The sequence below is a fragment of the Pestalotiopsis fici genome, assembly GCF_000516985.1.
Source record: "Pestalotiopsis fici W106-1 unplaced genomic scaffold PFICI_Scf_9, whole genome shotgun sequence".
NCBI classification, from domain to species: Eukaryota; Fungi; Ascomycota; class Sordariomycetes; order Amphisphaeriales; family Sporocadaceae; genus Pestalotiopsis; species Pestalotiopsis fici.
Window position 1 is genome coordinate 1,763,806 of NW_006917099.1, and position 18,423 is coordinate 1,782,228.

The 18,423-nt window shown below is 49.9% G+C and overlaps 9 protein-coding genes across 9 annotated transcripts; 6 read left to right on the forward strand and 3 right to left on the reverse strand.

The window, feature by feature from the left end:
- Window positions 1-200: 200 nt before the first annotated feature.
- On the forward strand, window positions 201-2,015 carry PFICI_11948 (Delta-1-pyrroline-5-carboxylate dehydrogenase; the record flags this gene model as incomplete). The annotated part of the gene is made up of 4 exons (XM_007840529.1): window positions 201-248; window positions 312-416; window positions 477-836; window positions 891-2,015. The coding sequence occupies 4 exons, from the start codon at window positions 201-203 to the stop codon at window positions 2,013-2,015; spliced, it is 1,638 nt and encodes a 545-aa protein (XP_007838720.1).
- A 987-nt stretch (window positions 2,016-3,002) lies between these two features.
- PFICI_11949 (uncharacterized protein) lies at window positions 3,003-5,048 on the forward strand (the record flags this gene model as incomplete). The annotated part of the gene is made up of 6 exons (XM_007840530.1): window positions 3,003-3,171; window positions 3,231-3,766; window positions 3,815-4,091; window positions 4,175-4,323; window positions 4,385-4,556; window positions 4,612-5,048. The coding sequence occupies 6 exons, from the start codon at window positions 3,003-3,005 to the stop codon at window positions 5,046-5,048; spliced, it is 1,740 nt and encodes a 579-aa protein (XP_007838721.1).
- Window positions 5,049-5,298: 250 nt separating this feature from the next.
- Window positions 5,299-6,285, forward strand: PFICI_11950 (uncharacterized protein; the record flags this gene model as incomplete). Its single annotated transcript, XM_007840531.1, has 1 exon — window positions 5,299-6,285. The coding sequence occupies one exon, from the start codon at window positions 5,299-5,301 to the stop codon at window positions 6,283-6,285; it is 987 nt and encodes a 328-aa protein (XP_007838722.1).
- A 606-nt stretch (window positions 6,286-6,891) lies between these two features.
- On the reverse strand, window positions 6,892-8,186 carry PFICI_11951 (uncharacterized protein; the record flags this gene model as incomplete). Its single annotated transcript, XM_007840532.1, has 2 exons — window positions 6,892-7,777; window positions 7,864-8,186. The coding sequence occupies 2 exons, from the start codon at window positions 8,184-8,186 to the stop codon at window positions 6,892-6,894; spliced, it is 1,209 nt and encodes a 402-aa protein (XP_007838723.1).
- Window positions 8,187-8,960: 774 nt separating this feature from the next.
- Window positions 8,961-10,382, forward strand: PFICI_11952 (uncharacterized protein; the record flags this gene model as incomplete). The annotated part of the gene is made up of 3 exons (XM_007840533.1): window positions 8,961-9,131; window positions 9,190-9,228; window positions 9,414-10,382. The coding sequence occupies 3 exons, from the start codon at window positions 8,961-8,963 to the stop codon at window positions 10,380-10,382; spliced, it is 1,179 nt and encodes a 392-aa protein (XP_007838724.1).
- A 501-nt stretch (window positions 10,383-10,883) lies between these two features.
- Window positions 10,884-12,344, reverse strand: PFICI_11953 (uncharacterized protein; the record flags this gene model as incomplete). The annotated part of the gene is made up of 2 exons (XM_007840534.1): window positions 10,884-11,963; window positions 12,021-12,344. The coding sequence occupies 2 exons, from the start codon at window positions 12,342-12,344 to the stop codon at window positions 10,884-10,886; spliced, it is 1,404 nt and encodes a 467-aa protein (XP_007838725.1).
- A 550-nt stretch (window positions 12,345-12,894) lies between these two features.
- Window positions 12,895-13,863, forward strand: PFICI_11954 (uncharacterized protein; the record flags this gene model as incomplete). The annotated part of the gene is made up of 1 exon (XM_007840535.1): window positions 12,895-13,863. The coding sequence occupies one exon, from the start codon at window positions 12,895-12,897 to the stop codon at window positions 13,861-13,863; it is 969 nt and encodes a 322-aa protein (XP_007838726.1).
- A 49-nt stretch (window positions 13,864-13,912) lies between these two features.
- Window positions 13,913-16,213, reverse strand: PFICI_11955 (uncharacterized protein; the record flags this gene model as incomplete). Its single annotated transcript, XM_007840536.1, has 5 exons — window positions 13,913-14,581; window positions 14,643-14,975; window positions 15,035-15,224; window positions 15,280-16,070; window positions 16,121-16,213. 5 exons carry the CDS (start codon window positions 16,211-16,213, stop codon window positions 13,913-13,915), a joined length of 2,076 nt encoding a protein of 691 aa, XP_007838727.1.
- Window positions 16,214-16,794: 581 nt separating this feature from the next.
- Window positions 16,795-18,329, forward strand: PFICI_11956 (uncharacterized protein; the record flags this gene model as incomplete). Its single annotated transcript, XM_007840537.1, has 2 exons — window positions 16,795-16,874; window positions 16,934-18,329. 2 exons carry the CDS (start codon window positions 16,795-16,797, stop codon window positions 18,327-18,329), a joined length of 1,476 nt encoding a protein of 491 aa, XP_007838728.1.
- Window positions 18,330-18,423: the final 94 nt, after the last annotated feature.

Consider the following 18,423-nt stretch of genomic DNA (forward strand, 5'->3'; position numbering starts at 1 on the left):
ATCTGACATTGCGCTTGAAGCTATATAATCCCGGTGCCATATCAAGTTTCCAAACATACCTCTGTATCCGAGCGCGAACCGAGGCCAAAGTACTGGATCTGTTGTGTGGACATCACCCACGTTCATTGATCGTGATGTCACTTCAATCTGTATTCAAGCGTACAAGACTCCATCACGGAAATCTATCCTTGGGCTTCAGGATGGCCTTGTCGAGTTATACTAAGCCTTTCTTTCAGAATGAGCCCTGTGTAAGTAGACTAGGGTTTACCTGCCCGCCTTTAACCAAAATTTACTAAACTGACTGACTATAGCCAAGCTACGAGAAGGGCTCGTCCGATCGCGCTGCGATTATGAAAGCTTACGGAGAGCTGGTATCATCTCTTCCTGTGAATGTTCCCCTAGAGCACATTAGCAAGGTAAGATTGGGCCCAGAACCAGCTTTTAACCATGTCTGCAATCATATTGACCTATTATAGGGTGTCGACACAAAGTCCATCCAACAAGTGAATCCTGCAAACCACAAACAGGTTGTCGCCGAGTACATCCCCAGCACTCGTTTCGATGTGCAAAACGCAATAGAAAGTGCTTTGCAGGCGAAATCTGCATGGGAAAACACACCATTCGAAGACCGTGCGGCCATCTTCTTGCGTGCAGCTGGTCTTGTTGCAGGCAAGTATCGACACGCTCTTATGGCCGCCACCATGGTCGGTCAGGGCAAAAACATATGGCAGGCCGAGATTGATGCTGCCGCTGAAACGTGCGATCTCCTCCGCTTTAATGTTCAGTGCGCCATGGATCTGTTTAAGCAACAGCCTGCTGTTAACCCGAGCGGCATGGTACGTCACTCTGCCTATCTCGATTTTTATTACCTTCTAATCCCTTCGTCACAGTGGAACCGTCTTGAGTACCGGCCTTTGGAGGGCTTCGTCTACGCCATCTCACCATTCAACTTTACAGCTCTAGGGGCGACGCTTGCATGTGGACCGTTGCTCATGGGCAACGTCGTTGTCTGGAAGCCATCTCCATCAGCATTCCATAGCTCCTGGCTACTTTACAAGATCATGATCGAGGCTGGCCTGCCTGAGAATGTCCTCCAGTTTGTAGCAGGTGATGCAGAAGCCATTACCTCAACAGTGCTTGAGAACCGAGCTTTTGCGGGATTGAACTTCACCGGATCAAGCGCTGTCTTCAAGCAGCTTATCGCGCGCATCGGCCAGGCTACTGGAGAGGACAAGTTCTTGAATTTCCCCAGGATCGTTGGTGAGACGGGAGGAAAGAATTTCCACCTGGTCCATAAATCCGCAGATATCGAGAATGCAGTCAACTGCACAATCCGCAGTGCGTTCGAGTACCAAGGGCAAAAGTGCTCTGCTGCATCTCGGCTGTATGTTCCTGAATCCATCTGGCCAGCTTTCAAGGAAAACTTGTTGGCCAAAATGGCGACCATCAAGGTCGGGAGTCCAGAAGACGTGACCAACTTTGTGAACCCCGTCATTCACGAGCAATCTTTTGACAAGCTTGCTGCTGTCATCGAAAGAGCCAAGACGGATTCCCAACTCACTTTGCTTTGTGGAGGAAAGACTTCCAAGGAGACGGGATATTTTGTCCACCCTACCATTTACCAGACTAGCGACGCGCACCACGAGATTTTGCAGAAGGAGTTCTTTGGGCCACTGCTGGCCGTCTATGTGTATCCCGATAGCGAATGGGCCGAGATCACGCAGGTCATTGATTCAACGGCGCCGTATGCACTGACTGGAAGTATTTTCGCCCGTGACGCCGCAGCTATCCGCTATGCGGAGGATAAGCTCCGAAACTCTGCAGGCAACTTCTACATTAACACGAAGAGTACGGGGTCGGTTGTAGGGCAGCAACCGTTCGGAGGTATGCGTGGCAGTGGTACAAACGACAAGGTTGGGTCTGTTAATGTGCTGAGCCGATTCACAAGTGTCCGTGCGATCAAGGAGGACTTTGAAGGGACGCCAGATTTCAGATATCCAAGCAATGAAGCTTAAATGAGGTGTATGCCCACTCTGAGCAAAACACATTTGATGTATTCGAGGCCAGATCGTATAAATTTGAGCAAATGGGAAAGCAATCATAAAGCCCACAAACCCAATTGACTTGACACAAGACTGGCTGTAAACATTTCAATTCAATCATCCATTGTCGGGCACGAAAGAGGGGTTGTTTAGATCTATTACAAATTTGGTTAGACCTACGATTGGTATACCCATGCCCGCCAAGTGCCCCAACAGTTGGCAGCTGGCCATCAATTTACTGTTGTTTAATGCATTTTTTAACACTTCACGATTCGTTTTATGCGGGCCACAATCATTGGTGCGAAGCTATCGACCTACGTAAAAAGAGACCCATGCTCCGTCCCTACCCTCCTTGGCTCAATCACGTCAGCATCTCCTCTACAAAGAACTGACCACGCCTTACTATACTACTGGTCTGTTTGTTCTCTGGCCAAGCACGTATCGACGACTACCATGAGTGACAATCTTAGCTCAGGCTCTGCCAGAAAGAGGAGGAAGACCATGAACGCGTTCGTATCATTCACCGTGCACTTCGCATCCGTGGATTAGCAATTAATATGTAAACATAGCTGCGTAAATTGCAGACAGCACAAGCTCAAATGTAGCGGGGATGAACCATGCCAGAGGTGTCTTTCAAAGGATATTAGCTGCACGTTCGAGGCAAAGGTGAAGAGAGTAGCCATCTCAGAAGAGTAAGTATAGATGACTGGACAATATATTAGAATATGCGCTCAACGTGACCGGATAGCTAAATCGTTTGATAGATATCTGCGAGAACTCGAAAATCGAGTGTCACCTAGGCAATCTTCTCAGCACAGAACGCTCTCATCCTCATGGCCAGGTTCGTCCGCAGACGACGCACACGAGTCCGATCCCCGAGCAAGTGAGCGTCTCTCGGCATCTACAAATCCGGTGCTCTCACTTGCTCCTTCTGGTAGCGGAGCAAGTCGCCCACAAGTCATGACAAGGCAGCTCGGGAGCGCAAAGGAACTTCCAGACCCGAATCAAGGTCTCCAATTCGAACAACCAGCACTTTCCGTGCCTCGTGCGACCGTTCCCCCAAGTCCGCATCGTCTCACGCTCGAATCAGTAGGCCTTGACTCTCAGCTCACCGCTGCAGATAAATACAGTTTGTTCAAGCCCATCTTCATATCTATCTTACTGCCGTTGTGGCTGATGGACCCTTAGGACAACTTGGTCACAGCTCTTCCTGGTCTTTTAGTCGCCGCGTGCGGGAGCTCATTAGGGACACCGGCAACGGCCCTGAACTGCATGACAGAATCATCATCAGAGACGGTTCCTACGGCGTCCCATGGGAGCGATTGCCGGTAGATCTCAACAATCTCGATGTACCGTCACCAGAATATGCCGAATATCTGCTAAGCACAATTTCTTATTCTCTGGGCTCCATGTACTACCTATTCGACAAGGCTGAGTTCCTGAAAAAGTTTCAGAATTTCTCCAAGAACAAAGACCCTGAGGCATCCGCGTTGACTGACCCTTGGCTGATTCAGATGCTGATCATTTTAGGCCTCGGAAAGTCTATTGCCCATCGCGAACCTGGCCCATCAGGACCTTCAGGACATGTCTATTTTGCCCGTGCGGTCCAAGCTTTCCCTAGCATGTACTTTCTCTATGAAGAACCAATACTCTCAATTGAGATCTTGTGCGCCTCAGCCCTATTTCTCCAGATGATGGATATGCGGCTAGCTGCTTACGGATATGTTTGTCTTCACCAAATTTTTCGAATATGCTAAGTGCTAATGTTGTAGCTGGGAGACGCAATTGGTATGTGCCTCGCAATGGGTCTGAACCGAAAACATGACGCGTCAAGAATAAGCCCTACCGAATTCTCGCACAGATCCAAGCTCTTCTGGACTGCCTACGTTTTGGACCGCAAATTGTCCAGCCTCATTGGAGTGCCCCCGAGGCTACACGATGACGATATTGGGCTGCCTAAACCCTCTCTCGCAGCGGCCCTCACTGTATCTGAGACTATCATGGCTTTTCACATTGACCTGTCTTCACGTCTTGGCGAGATCTTGCAAGGTTTTTCTCCCAGTTCTTGGTAGGTCGGCGGAAGTTGACGTTTGTATCAGTTATATATGGCCCGGGAGCTGCGCGACATTTAGGATCAAACTTTGTTCATGCTGTCCAGTCGGTGTTGAAACGACAATCAGACGGCTCCAAGATGTTGCAAGAAAAGCTCAAGCTGAACTTTTCAATGTTGGCCGTCTCGGAAACTAGAGCCGTGGCCTCACTATATGTACTACACAATCTGGTAAATCCGCATCATTCACGCCAGTCCTCGGTGCGATCTTGGGTAACTAATCATGCTACAGTGCACTATTATGACCATTCGCCCCGTCTTGTTTTTTATATTTGAGCAAAAAGTTGGACACGGCCAGAATAGCAACGTTTCGGACGCAAGTCGTCATCTCCTTAACCTGTGCACAGAGGCAGCCTTGAATATTCAAGAGATTATTCATGAACTAAGTGAGCACAATATCATAGGTGAGCGTGATGATACATTATTACCGTGACTACCTTGCTCTATCTGGCTAAACAGTGCCAGATCTCCTTCTCCCATTTGACGTGGACGCGCTATTTGCGAGCGCAGTTGTGCTTATTCTTGTGGACGTCCTCCTCCCGAGCGGCCAGTCCTGGGACGCGGGCAGGACTTTGAAGATCATGGACGACATGGCCCTGAGGAGATGCATCATAGTTGGGCCATATAAGCGAGACCTCATCGAAATTGAGAGTTTTCGGCAACACGTGCGTGCTGCTGCCACCCTCCATGAAGGTAACGATTCGTCGGTTGGTCCGCATGGTCCCGCATCCACGACGGCAGGCTTTGCCAGACACGATATCAACGGTGGGCTCGTCTCGGAGCAACATGTCATGTTCGAGTCGGCGCTAGAATTCCTCAACTGCAGCTTTCCCGACTGTCTGCCAGCCTCCGATTTGGACCCGTTCGCGTGGGTGTGGGGCGACGACCGCGAGTAATCGATTCGGAGCGTCTTTCCGAAGGCTCGGTCGGAATCAATAATGAACCATTAGTGCACACGGACGCTAAAAATCACCTAATCTTTGCCGCTAATCACAGACCCTGAGGCGGAACCGGGCGGAAATGCAAATAAACAGTCCATAGTCTTCGACCACTACAGGCCCAATTGTTGCATTCCAGCCCGTAGCCCTCTCTGTTCCATCTTCTCCTCCTTCTTTCCACGAAGAATCATTCAGCAGCCTTGTCACAATGAAAGCCTTCCGAGTCAAGCCGAAGTCTGCAACCACACTCTGGAAACAATTCGCCAACAACAACAACAACAACAACAGTCCGCGTTTACCCGTTTCAGCCGTCCGAATGCAAAGCACCAAACCACCTGCTCCGAATCCTTTTGTGCTTGTGCCGACGTTGGAAGAATTTCGAAAAATTGAGTCCACCCGAGAGAAATTCGACCCGAAGTTGGACTTGGTCGTTACCCAGACTCCACACCCAGAGTGGAAATATGGTCAGGGTTCGACGGATGCCACGTCTGCAACCAAGTCCCATATTGAAGTGGATCCAGCGGCGGAAGGTCGCTCAATGATAGCCAATTACAAACTTCTTGTTTCTGCAATCCCACGACCAGTCAGCTTTGTCAGCACGCTATCAAAGGATGGCATTCCAAATCTAGCACCATTTAGTTATTTCCAGGTCGTCGACCACGATCCCGTCATCCTTGTCATTGGATTCTCCGCGCGTCCGGGTCGACCAAAAGACACACAAAAGAATCTCACGGAGACTGGGGAGTGTGTTATTAACATTCTGTCGGACCATTTCGTCGAGGCTGCCAACGCCACGTCCCTCGACGTGCCATATGGCACTTCCGAATGGGAGCTTTCTGGTTTAACGCCTCGGGATTCCTCCACCGTGGCTCCCAAAAGAGTCCAGGAGGCCGTCTTTTCCATTGAGGGAAAGCTGCTTGAGATGAAGAGCTTGGACTTTCACGGCCACGCAGAGCAGGGCAAACCGGCCGGCGCGTTAGCCATCATCGAGGCGAAAAGATTCTGGGCCCGGGAGGACGCATTGGATAAGGCTCAAGAGAACGTGGACCTAGATGTCTTGCGTCCAGTTGTGCAGCTTGGGGGTATTTCGTATGCTCGTGTGCGAGAGACTTTCGAACTTCCCCGCCCCTCTTTGGCTGTCGAGATGAAGAATGACGAAAAGGGTCTTAAAAAGTTCCTCGGCAATAGCAGTTAGGAGACTCAAAATTCGAAGCCTCAAGGGATCTTATTACTCCATCTAGAACTCAAAAGACAAATGAAGGATGCATCAGCCGATCATTGACATCATTTGAGCACGTACTTGGGCATGTATTAATTGCTTTCAGACTTGGGTGGATCTTCAGTACCAGCCAATGCTCTTAGAAACAAGTTGGAAGAGCACTGCACTGCCTATAATCACTTGTGTAGTTGGTTTGTACCAGTCACTTACGGAAACAATGGGAAAACGAATTAGAAAGTAAACGGATGTGACTAGCTACTAAGCTACAAGAGTAATGATCTTCAGGGTGCTAATCCCTTAATCTCTGATTAGCAAAACGTACCTAGCTAAAATTGTGATAAATTGAAGAGGGCGGAAAGCTGTAGCAGCTGCGGGGAGAGTCGGGTACTGTGGTACCTAGCGTTGGTGCCTAGCACCTAACAGTTTGGTTACGACCAAAAAGAAATTATTGTCGACATCACATTATTAGATGTGGCTGAATACATTTAACAAACGGTAAAGAACGAATGCCTTTCAGGCAGTTAACATGACTTAGCTAGCGAGTAGGTATATGGATGAGCCCGTTACACTCTTCACAATATGCTACCTAATGCCTTGTTGCGAGCGCTCCTTCGCTCTGAGAGAAAACGGGCTTGTAAGCCGTCGCAAAATTTCTTCTCGAAAACTCACGGCCCAGTACTTTGTTCTCCCGAACGCATCGGCGTTCTCCCGCACCCGTCGTAAAAGGAATTGCAGACATTCGCTCGTGGTCCCCCATGAAAGACATTTGAACGCGTTCGGCACGGCCATCAACTGGGCATCCCGGATGGCCTGCAAAGCCTGGGTCTTGTCCGCGGCTTTCTCATCCTGGCACAGCTGGATCAGGCTACAGCCCACCTCGTCGGCCATGCCCTGAAGTTGACCAAAGCCAAGCTCTATAGTAGGCTTCCCAGCTTGCAGGAGCGACTTCTGCAGAGACCATGCCTTGTTGATGCTGTCCTCATTATGTGTGGCAAGGAACAGCTCAGAGCGAGGGTAAATCTTGTCAGGCGACACCCCTGGATACTCCTGTCGGAGCATGCTCTTGACAATCCTGTTATATGCATCATGGGTATCTTCAATTGTGTCGTGGATCAAGTTGCGCCTCTCTGTTGCAATATAGGCGCCGCGCACGAGCTTGACGCCGAGGATCCAGCCCTCGGCCTGAGCCATCTCGAGGTGCTTGCCAACGTTATACTCCATGTGCTTTAGATAGCTCTGCATTGTTGTGTAGACAAGTGCCTTGTCGCCTTGGTTGTACCTCCGCATCAACCGCCTCGTCCATTCGTCAATAGAGGGCTGAAGGTCCTGCTGTTCGGCGTCAATCCAGAGTCGGCTGCCTTGCTTCGCGGTGGCATCACAGATTTCCAGCATGGCTCCCCACATGTTCTGCGGCGGGTCTTCTCCGTGTGCCAGTGCATCCAGTGTGGCTTTGCTAGCGCCCGAGAACCTGCTCGCCGGAAAGATTTAGTCTTGAACAAACACATCGCATCGAGCATCAGGTTACCGAGGAGAGGGATGGGTCGCACTACTGACTTGACAGCCAAAAAGTCTTTCTGGCCAATCAGGCTCAGGGTTTTTAATATGCCGTCCCTCCATGCATTGACACATTCGGTCTCGAAGACTCCGGGGGCAGACTTGGGAATACCCATGTCAGTATCGACGCCAGCGATGTGGGCCTCCTTCGCATAGCCAAGAATCACGCCTTTGAACCCAAGACTCTTCACATGATTGATTGTCTGTCTAACTTCGGTCTCCGTCTCACCAGCGGTAAAGTGATCAAAACATAGTTTCCTAACCAGGACGTGTAACAGCGGGTTCCGATCTGGATTGAGGAAGGCGGATTTTGAGTTGGCCATTTTGTTCATTATTGGCAGACACAAGTTGAGAATACGCGGGGATGCAAGAATAGAGGTAAGAAAGTAAGAGCGAAGGAGCAGCGACATGGGCATGATAGACAGAGGCGGCAATACTTTTGAGGTGGTGCTCAAGCTTCGAATGCCCGGTCGTCTGCAGTTGTCGCTGGCCCTACGGGCAGCAACTGACCTTGACGACATGCTCGGCCAACTAGCAAGGCCGTGGAGAGGGACACGGCGAACGAGATTGGAGGCCATGACTTCGATCTCTACTGAGCCTTTCTGTGAATGAAGTGGCCAGCGGAATGAGATATTGGGTCTAATGAACGAATTGGCAAACACGATCCTAATCAAAACAATGGCCTTATACGCCGATTGGGATTATGGATGGCATCGGGACACGGGAATTTCTGCGGAACGGCCCCTCCCACATCACCCCTCTTCTGTTCATCCTTATCATAATTTCTTTATTCTGTGATATAGTAATTTGTACACATGATTGATTCGACAATATAGTGTAAGACCTTGACAGCTTGCGTAATGTAGGGTGAGGTGACCCCGGAGGCTGATCCCGATAGGTGGGTCGAGATAGATGTCCTTCGGAATCTAGGTCCGGCTTCGTCTCTGCGGTGACATGGACCTTGGCTAGTACGATCAGGTCGAGTGTTATGAATTCATATAGTACAGGATACATTTAGATTGAATGCTCGTGGTTTTAGACATTTGGGCAGCGCAGATATGTCGAGCGCAATGAAGAGTTTTAAGTTGCCCGCAACAATGTTAACAAAGTCAAAAACCTTCTCATGGGTTCCCCGTGGCCCTGTAGACCCCATGTTCAAGCTTAAGGCCCTGGCTGATGGCGACAAATCTCCCTCCAAAGTCGACCTCGGAGCAGGTGTGTACCGAATTGAAAATGGCCAGTATCATGAATTCGAATCTATCAAGAGGGTAAGCGTGAGAGCTACATTGGTGCCCTGCGGGCTGTTCGCTAACGTGAACTGAACAGGCAAAGTCCCGATTGCAAGCCTTGAACATTGGCCACGATGTACGGTCGAAGTGGTACGATTGATGGAGATATAGAGAGTGAGACTAGATGGTCGCAGTACAATCCGACTACTGGTATAGCATCCTTCACCAAGGCAGCGGGACATTTCTTGTTTGGAAACAATCATGGTTTGAATGCACGCACCCTGCTCCCATTCAACAACCAGTCTTGCTGACACTTTAAAGCTGGCATCGATCCAAACTGTTGCTGGTACCGGAGCGAATAGACTAGGAGCAGCTTTCCTCAAGAAATACTTTCCATCTGCCGAGAAATCGAGCCAAGCCAACACGACAAAAGCATTCGTTGGAACGCCTACATGGGGAAACTATGAACCTCTTTTCACCCACGCTGGCATTGAAGTAGAAAAGTATCGATACTACGATAGAACCTCTGGCCTGTTTGACTTTGACAGCACACTTACAGCCGCCGAAAGGGCCCCAGAGCAGAGCATATTCATTCTCCAGGGAACATGTCACAATCCGACTGGGATGGATCCTAGCAGAGAGCAATGGAAATGCCTTGCTGATATAATGAGACAGCGGCATCATTTTGCCTTTTTTGATGTTGCCTATCAAGGGTTCGGATCACAGAATGCAGACCACGGGGCGCAGGATGTCTGGGCTGTGAGGTGTTTTGCCGAGCTCGGCATCCCCATGCTCGTCTGCCAGTCATTCTCCAAGAACATGGGCCTCTACTCGGAACGAACCGGGGCTCTTCACGTTGTGTGCTCGGATGCTGCGATTGCGTCCAATGTTTTAGACTCTCTCCGGTCCATCGCTCGCTGGGAATACTCTTCGGCCCCAGCCTATGGTGCTCTCCTTGCGAATATTATACTCAACGACAAGGAGATCTACTCCGCATGGGGACTGGAACTTGCGGCTGCAAGCTCTCGCATCTATTCACTGAGGAGAAAGTTGTACCATCTTCTCAGCGTCAAGTACAAGAGTCCTGGAGACTGGGAGAACATCATCTCTGAGCAAGGCCTGTTCTCCTACCTCAAACTGAACGAGGCGCAGGTGACGCAGCTGGTCAAGGAATTCCGTATTTACCTTCCAGAAAATGGGAGAATTAATGTATCAGGATTGAACGAGGACAATTTGGAGAAGGTAGCAAGTTCTATTGATGCAGTGATAAGAAGAATTAATATTCAATGATGCGAACCTTCTCCGTATCAAAATGACCTTATATTTAAGAGACCTTTTTTTACCCACGTCGCAAGGGATTCCAATCACAGTGTCAAACTTTCGCCGGCACCTCTTACAACATGCCACTACAATAAATGACCCAGGGCCGCATCAAACTTTTCAGTTTCTTAAGGAATCAAAATATCGTTTGCTCCATATATAACCTCCAAGTTACAGCGAAACTTTCTGTTTAGCCTCGAATTGGAGTCCTCTGTTCTGCCATAGTAAGACAGATGGAATGAACATACGATAAATTCCAGAGATGTGGATATTTCACCTAAGCCAGCATAGAGGGGAAGATGTGATCGAATGGCGCCGGAAAAATGTTCAAGTTAATCCTAAATAGCTATGAAAGAACGGTGCTGAAGAGGTTTCTACTATACCTGAGCAGGTGATCCGTGGTGGCTGGTGACTACGCCAGTGCAACAAGACAAATAATCTATCTTGATGTACCTTCGGTTGTACAGCCAATTATCCTCCCATGGCCTTTGACCGCCAATATTTGCCACGGCTAATAGTTACAGCTATCCCAATTGCCGCCAAGATCAAGAAGCCGGCCGCAATGGTCGTCGTGGCACCTAGTCCAATTGACTGAATAATGGGTATTGCCGACGCTGTGCCGCCAGCAGCAAAAATGTACCTTGTTATATAATTGACCGCAATTGTTTCTGCGCCCCGCTCAGGCATTACGTCGAGGCAGTAGCTGTTCAAGGCTGGTAGTATGAACAACTGCGCTACGCCCTGCACGAACATGGTAATAACAGTGACGGATATTCCACCCACGGCCTCCTGGACGGTCCAGCCGTAGATCAAGATGCACGCGGGTGTGATGATGCCCAGAGGCACGAGCGAGCAACGCAAACGATCCTCGGGCGTACAATTTTCCTTACGCGCATGCATAACGTTTTGGAGTGACCAATCACAGTAGCGGCCACCCATCGAAGCTCCTACGAGATAACCGCAGCCCGGTGCGAGGTAGAATAAGGCTGACTCCACGGGGGAGGTTAGGTTGTATCGTGGGTTCAACACTTGACGGATTGGTGTCAATAGCGCGTACATACTCCACATGATACTACCGGAAGCGAATGCTACCATTGCGAGATTTGGGCGTGACAGCAGGTATAGTGAGCGAAATGGATTTGCCCTCCGCCACAGTTGGGTGGCCTTTTGTACAAAACCGAGCCCGTACAGATCCGCATCGCCAAGCTTATGAATAGTCTCAGGAATGAGCAGAGATGCCAGAACCAGCGCGAAGCCGGAAAGTGCGGCTTGGAGAACGAAGATGTACTGCCACGGGCGATAAGTGACAATGATGCCCCCGACCAAGGGTCCAATGGCTGGTCCGAAAAGGCCACCAAAGAGGAACCACGACAGAGCATTAGCTCGCTCTAGCGAGGTATAAATATCGCCAATAATGGCAGTGCCGACGACAAGGAAAGGTGTTCCATGGAGAGCGACGAGCATGCGCAAGACAAAATAAACTGGCAGATTTGGTGCAAAGATGGTCGCTGTGGAGAATGCACTGAAGAGCACACCAGATAGCAGCATGACCTAAATAAGATCCAGTCAATTGGCGGTACGGGAGAGGATTGATGAATGCATTCTTACCGGTCTGCGGCCATATATTTGGCTAATCGGGGCCCATATCGGTGCAGATATGCCCATGAAGACCATGTACAAGGCATTTGAAATATTGATGATTGAATCCGTGGTTTCGTAGTAATCGGAGAGCTCAGGCGTTGCCGACAGAATGCCAATGGACGAGAAGGGTGCAAGTACTCCACAAAAGGAAGTAACGACGACTATGACGAGTTTCCTCTTGTTCGAAAATCGGTTATATGGATTCTGCTCTTGGCCTTGTGGATTGTCAGAGGCCGAGATAGCTTCGCAGTCTTGCAAAGCTAGACTCCGAATCTCGAGTTGCTGGTGCATGGTGCATGACCTGGTCTACAAGCAGAATAGATTCGAGGCAACTTGTGGGATACTATAGATTCGAAAACAATCGAGCAGCTTAGAGTAATGCGCACGAAGCCAGGCGAGGAATTGAAAATTACAGCATGAATCACCGGTGGTCGGGGACAAGTCAATTGCACATCGGAAGTCAGTCGAGGCAAGGGCACAGGTCCGTCACCATAGCCAGAGGATTGCACGGTATGGATTAATGCCGAAGGGGTGGAGCCCACGTATATGGTCTAGTCCCCTCGTCGGCTTGCCTTTCCGACTGATGATTCTGACTTGCCGATTCCTGTGTCATATCGCATAGAAAGTTAGTGTCAGATCTGCTATCAAATGGAGTGGTAAGGAATGTACAGTACCTCTGTTTCAGTCCTTCGCTCGGAAGCCTCGGTCTAGTCTCCTCGGAACAATGTATATATGCACCAATGCAATTGCTAAATTTCTAGAGCTTCAAAAGCTACGACCGTTGATACCATCATTGAGCCCTAGTCACATTTCTCCCTTTGCTCCGATTGTTTTAGGCATAATGGCTGAAGACAGGACTTTTGTCGGCGTTGGCACCAGCCCATTGCCGTCCCTCGACGACGAAAGCTCCACTACGCAGAAGCCCACCATAGCCATCATGTCCTTTGGCGAAATGGGTGCTGGCATCGCATCGCTTCTGACGTTGTACTCCTACCCTGTGATCACAAATCTGGACGGCCGCAGTGAGAAGACGTGGGAGCGGGCAAAATCGCTCAATGTCAAAGTGCTACCGTTTGCCGAAATGCTAGAGGCAGCATCCATTTTTCTTTCCATTGTTCCGCCCGCAGAGGCGTTGCCTCTGGCCAAGAAAGTCGCCAATGTGTACGCTTCTTCGAGTCCGTTGGCAACGCCCCTGCAATATGTGGACATGAACGCCATTTCGCCAGATTTATGCAAGGAGATTGACAGTATTATTGCCCCGAGTCGAATCACCTTTATCGACGGCGCAATCATTGGCTTCCCGCCCAAGATGCTCCAAGACCAGACGTGGTTTCGACCTTCAATCACCATCGCAGGTCCGGAGCTTGCCGAACCTTGGACATCCGAGCTCAAGTCGCTGCTAAATTTCCGACACGTTGGTAGCGCAGTGGGCGATGCAAGTGGGCTGAAAATGTGTTTTGGTGCAATTTACAAGGGCCACGCCGCCATATTTATACAAGCATACACCACGGCACACCAAATGGGTGTCTTAGAGCCTCTACGTAAACACATGGCAGAGTATTTCCCAAGTGTGATTGCCATACACGAAAGCAGCTTGAACGGCTCACAGCGGAAGGCGTACCGGTGGATCAAAGAGATGGAGGAAATCCGTATGACTTTTCAGAGTTATGGTGGTTGGGGCCCTGAAGTGTTTACTGGCGTTGCCGACGTCTTCCGCACTGTGTCGCAAACGGATCTCGAGAAGCAATCTCAGAATTCTGTAGGGGAAATCACGGAGATAATCTGTCAATCCTTAATGGAAAGGAAATAAAGTCTAGATGTCCAAAATATGTGCAAACCTTTTTCTAGTCCCGATCATGCTATGTGCCACTAAAATCAATACTCCAGAGCAATCCATTATAGGAGCTACCAAAATGTGCCGTGTCCAACAAATCTTGGCCTGTTGAAGCAGGCTCGGGTATGATGTCTTCCACTGGTGAGCTGATGCTGGCCACATGGGGTGCTGTTTCCGTCCTACGCTGATTACTAACGCTTTGGAGAATATGGGAGAGGCAGAAGGATGCACTACCTCCCATCTCATTACCCAGGCTGCCAACAAATGATGCCTCATCTGTGTTGATGCCGTCGAGTGCCGCGCATGTCTTCTGGGACGTGTCTCCTGCTATGATCTTGAGCATTGATATTCTCGTACGTTCGAATATGTTTCTGTAGCGCTGCGCTTCTGGCCATCGCTCCGCCATGACGTAGAGCATTATGCTACAGTCCGTGATTGCACCGCGCGATGCGTGGTATGGCACTTCTCGGGGCTCAAGCCACATACAGTAAATAAGAGTAAGCCCAGCAAGAAAGACTGACTGTATGGAGTGGGGAGAATAGCATATTTGGAAATTCGCATCGTGGGCCTGTTTGTACCGTTGGCAGACATCGATACATGCGGTGGCACAGCGCCTGAGATAAGGCGTATGAACCTGTGGTTCTGTAAGCTGCGGAAATAGGAGAAGTCGTGTTGCGTTGTGGTATTGTATTATCTATGTCTCTTTAGCATCTAGACATTCCAGTGCGACAGTTTACATGGGCCCTGTTACTCACAAGCATCGGATTCTCGATCGGCGAACGCGAGCCATCCGTCTCTTGATGCACAGAGCTTTCCGCTCCATTGGTTGGTTTGCTGAATAACAAGGCATCGGCTTTCCAAAGATCTAGCTCTTCCAGAAACATATCGAATAACTCGTGAGATGCATTGACATTGCGGTCTACCCGATATATCTCGTGCTGTATTGACGAAATGATTTTTCTCAATTCTATGCCGAGAATGAAATAGCTGAGACTAGTTGTAAGCCTTCTCGGCTTATTTCCATTCTGCGTTGGTGCGTTTTGGAAATCTTGAATTGAGGTGCTCGATTCTTCCATGTCCAAAGGTAACTAATCGCAACACAGTCAACTGCCACATCTTTGGTATGCTAGAAAATCGGGCTGCTTACCGAAACGTCGATGTCGCGATTGGATATGGAAGGGGGCCGTCCCGATGCTATGGTAGTGTCCACATCAAGACAATAGCAGGCCCAGAACGCCCGTGTGTCTAGTTCGCGCTGGGGATCAGGCTGCAGCGCATTGGACTTCCTGTGAAGGCCAAGCGATACACAAAGCTTGACAGCGTGGCCTATCATCATCCTGTATATAATTAGTGATTTCGATACTACATGGAATTTGTCCTTGGATGTGTTACCAGGGTCCAGGTGCCCTTGGCGCTCGCAGGCAATATGAAACAGCCAAGGCCAGGAAGATCACCGTCCTTCGATCACAATGTCCAATGATGACGTCGCGCCATTCCATAGCCGCTTCATAATGCTGATCAGCCGAAAATGTGAAATTCCTAGCCATACCAGCAAGCTCCAGACATCGCCCACCAATAGCGTAGACAAGATGAAGTATGCTTGCTTCAAAGGGGTCCGTGATCTCAGTCCGCCGTTCATGGAACTTTTGGAGTACTGGAGTATGTATAACAGGAAGCTGACTCGAGAAAAAGTTCAAATAAGCATCGAATAACCTGTCGAGGTTCCTATCGTCGAAACATGAGATATCCGGCACATGGTAATCATTGTCCTGGGGGAAGGGTTCTGAGGCAGGCTCTAGCTCGGCGAGGTGTCTGCGAGGACGGGAGATGGGCCGATTTCCAGAATGCCTCTGACCAGACTGAACAAGAGAAGCTAGGAGACTGCCTATGGCAAGGCTCGAGCTGCCCCCTACATAAAATCCACATGCATTGAGAGATAAATCACAAACGGCACTGGACAAGGCGTCAATGCTGTCGGCTCGCGGGCGTACTCGCTCCCAATGATCGCCGGCAACATCAATGTTTCCATTAGCAGACAAGATGCTCTCAAGCTCTGCGACACGATGCTCCAGGGTCTTGACGTATATCTTGGTCTCGGCAGCGGTCGGTCCCACTGAGCCGACGTATCTACATTCACTGCCAGTTCTAAGGCAGGAAGAGCAAGAAGGCTCCAGACCATCGCACTGGACTGTCAATTATGGTGACCGACCTTGTGATGGACTCGCAGTCGTACCTTTGTCTTTCTTTGTTTACAGCGTCGGCATGCGACTAGAACCCGAGGTCGTTTGGACGGAGGTGGGTAATCCGCTGTGGGTTCATCGGCCATTATCACCAACAAAAAGGAACTTCCGCGCCGGATATAGTTTACAATAGTAAATGACCAAGATGAAATCTTTAGTATGCCCTCGTTCTAGGTAAAATGCGCGGTATGGTTTCCTCTTCGCATATTTGAGCCATTTGCAAGCGATGCGGCCCTTCGTGGCACTCGGCCCTTCCGATATCTCGGGTTTTTTTAGCCGACAAGATAAGAAGCCGTTTTGGGTAATTAGCTGACTACCTACTCGAAAAGTCCAGAGACAAACACTGAAGCACGCTTTTCTAGGTAAGCCAATCCCCAACCAATGGACACCTTTGCCCTATGCCGCATCAATCTTGGTGGGCCCGCATGCTGGGTTGTGGGGCCGATGCCACTAGGCATTCAATGTCGTGTAAGTCAATATGATTTGTTCCGTGGTATGAAGGAGGATATAATCCGTTGAAAAAGATGCCATATGGGCTCCGTGCAGAATGTCATATATGTAAATAAAGACCGAGCTTTAGTTTGTCGTATCAGCAGACCACCGTACTCCCCAACAACACCAACAATTACCAACAGCCACCCACAGCTCATAGTCTTGCGCTTCCAGAATGGCCTCAACCAAATTGATCCAGTTCAATATCCTAGAAACATGTGCCACGGGTGGAAATCATTTCATTGGGCAGTGGAAGTGAGTCACCAAAGCCTGAGAATCGCTTCTCGGAGCTGCGTATGCTGACAGTGGCAAAGGAATGGTCCTCAGGACGGCTGTCGGCGAAAGGACAGACTGGATTACTACATGAGCCTTGCGAAGCTGGCAGAGAAGGGCAAATTTACTTCCATTTTCTTTGCCGATTCCTATGGCGCCAACGATGTCTATGGTGGTAGTACTGACGCCACATACCGTGGTGGAAGTCAGGTCGCCCAGCTTGATCCATTCGTCATAGTGGGTGCTATGGCTGCCGTCACCGAAAGCCTAGGTTTTGCGCTTACTGCGAATGCCATCTACTTGAATCCTTTCATCCTGGCACGCAGCTTCTCGTCTTTGGACCACATCACCAATGGAAGAATCGGATGGAACATCGTGACGGGATACACAAATTCATCAGCCCTGGCGATGGGATTCGATGGTATCATGCCCCATGATCAGAGATACGCGAAGGCAGAAGAGTTTGTAAATTTGACATATAGGCTCTGGGAGGGAGGATGGGACGATGATGCTCAGGTGTTTGACGTCGAACGGGATACTGCATATGATCCTGAGCGTCTGTACAAGACGGAATTCAGTGGCAAGTTCCACAAGCTCTCAGCGATACACCAGGTGCATCCTTCCCCTCAACGCACACCTGTCATCTTCCAAGCCGGTGCGTCCTCGGCGGGTATTGCTCTAGCCGGTGCGTCCTCGGCGGGTATTGCTCTAGCCGGAGGCAACGCGGAAGGGCTGTATTGTGGAAGCATATCATCTGCTCGGACTGCTCAGTACGTCAAGACGGTCCGCGAGGCGGCCAAGGCCGCCGGTCGAGATCCCAGTAATGTCAAGGCCTTTGCCGGTGTTGCTACATTTCTTGGCCGCACAGTTGAAGAGGCCCAGGCAAAGTATCAACGAACACTTCAGAATGTCAGTGCTACAGCCGGACTCGCTCGATTCTGTGCGTACACGGGGATAGATCTAAGCAGCTATCCGTTGGACAAGCCTTTTAGTTTTGACGCCGGCGCCACGAATGCGGTTCAGGGTGTGATTGAGAGCTTCAAGGCAGGGAACGAAAACAATGATGCATGGACTCCGAGAAAGTTGGGCGAGCGGATGTCTTGCGGCGGCATGTACCCCCACGTCGTGGGCACTCCGGAAATGGTCGCCGACTTCATGGAGAAGTGGATGGAAGAGACTGACGTGGATGGATTTAACCTCTACGCCTCGTCTTCCCCAGACACAATGCAGGATGTTGTCGAGCTTCTGGTGCCTGTCCTTCAAGCCCGTGGCAGGTACTGGAAGGACTACGCAGTGCCGGGTGGGACTCTTCGCGAAAACATGTATATACAGCCAGGACATCGCCGGGTCAGGGATGACCATCCCGCGGCCAATTATAGGCGTGAGAGGGAAGCAGAGAGGAAGGCGAGAGATCTCAAGGCTGCCCGTATTTCTTGAGTATGGTAACATGGCGACTATGATTGCCGGCGTCGCTGAAGTGAGCATATGCGGAATAGTAAGTTGGATAGCTTCCATAGACTGGCACCGTCAA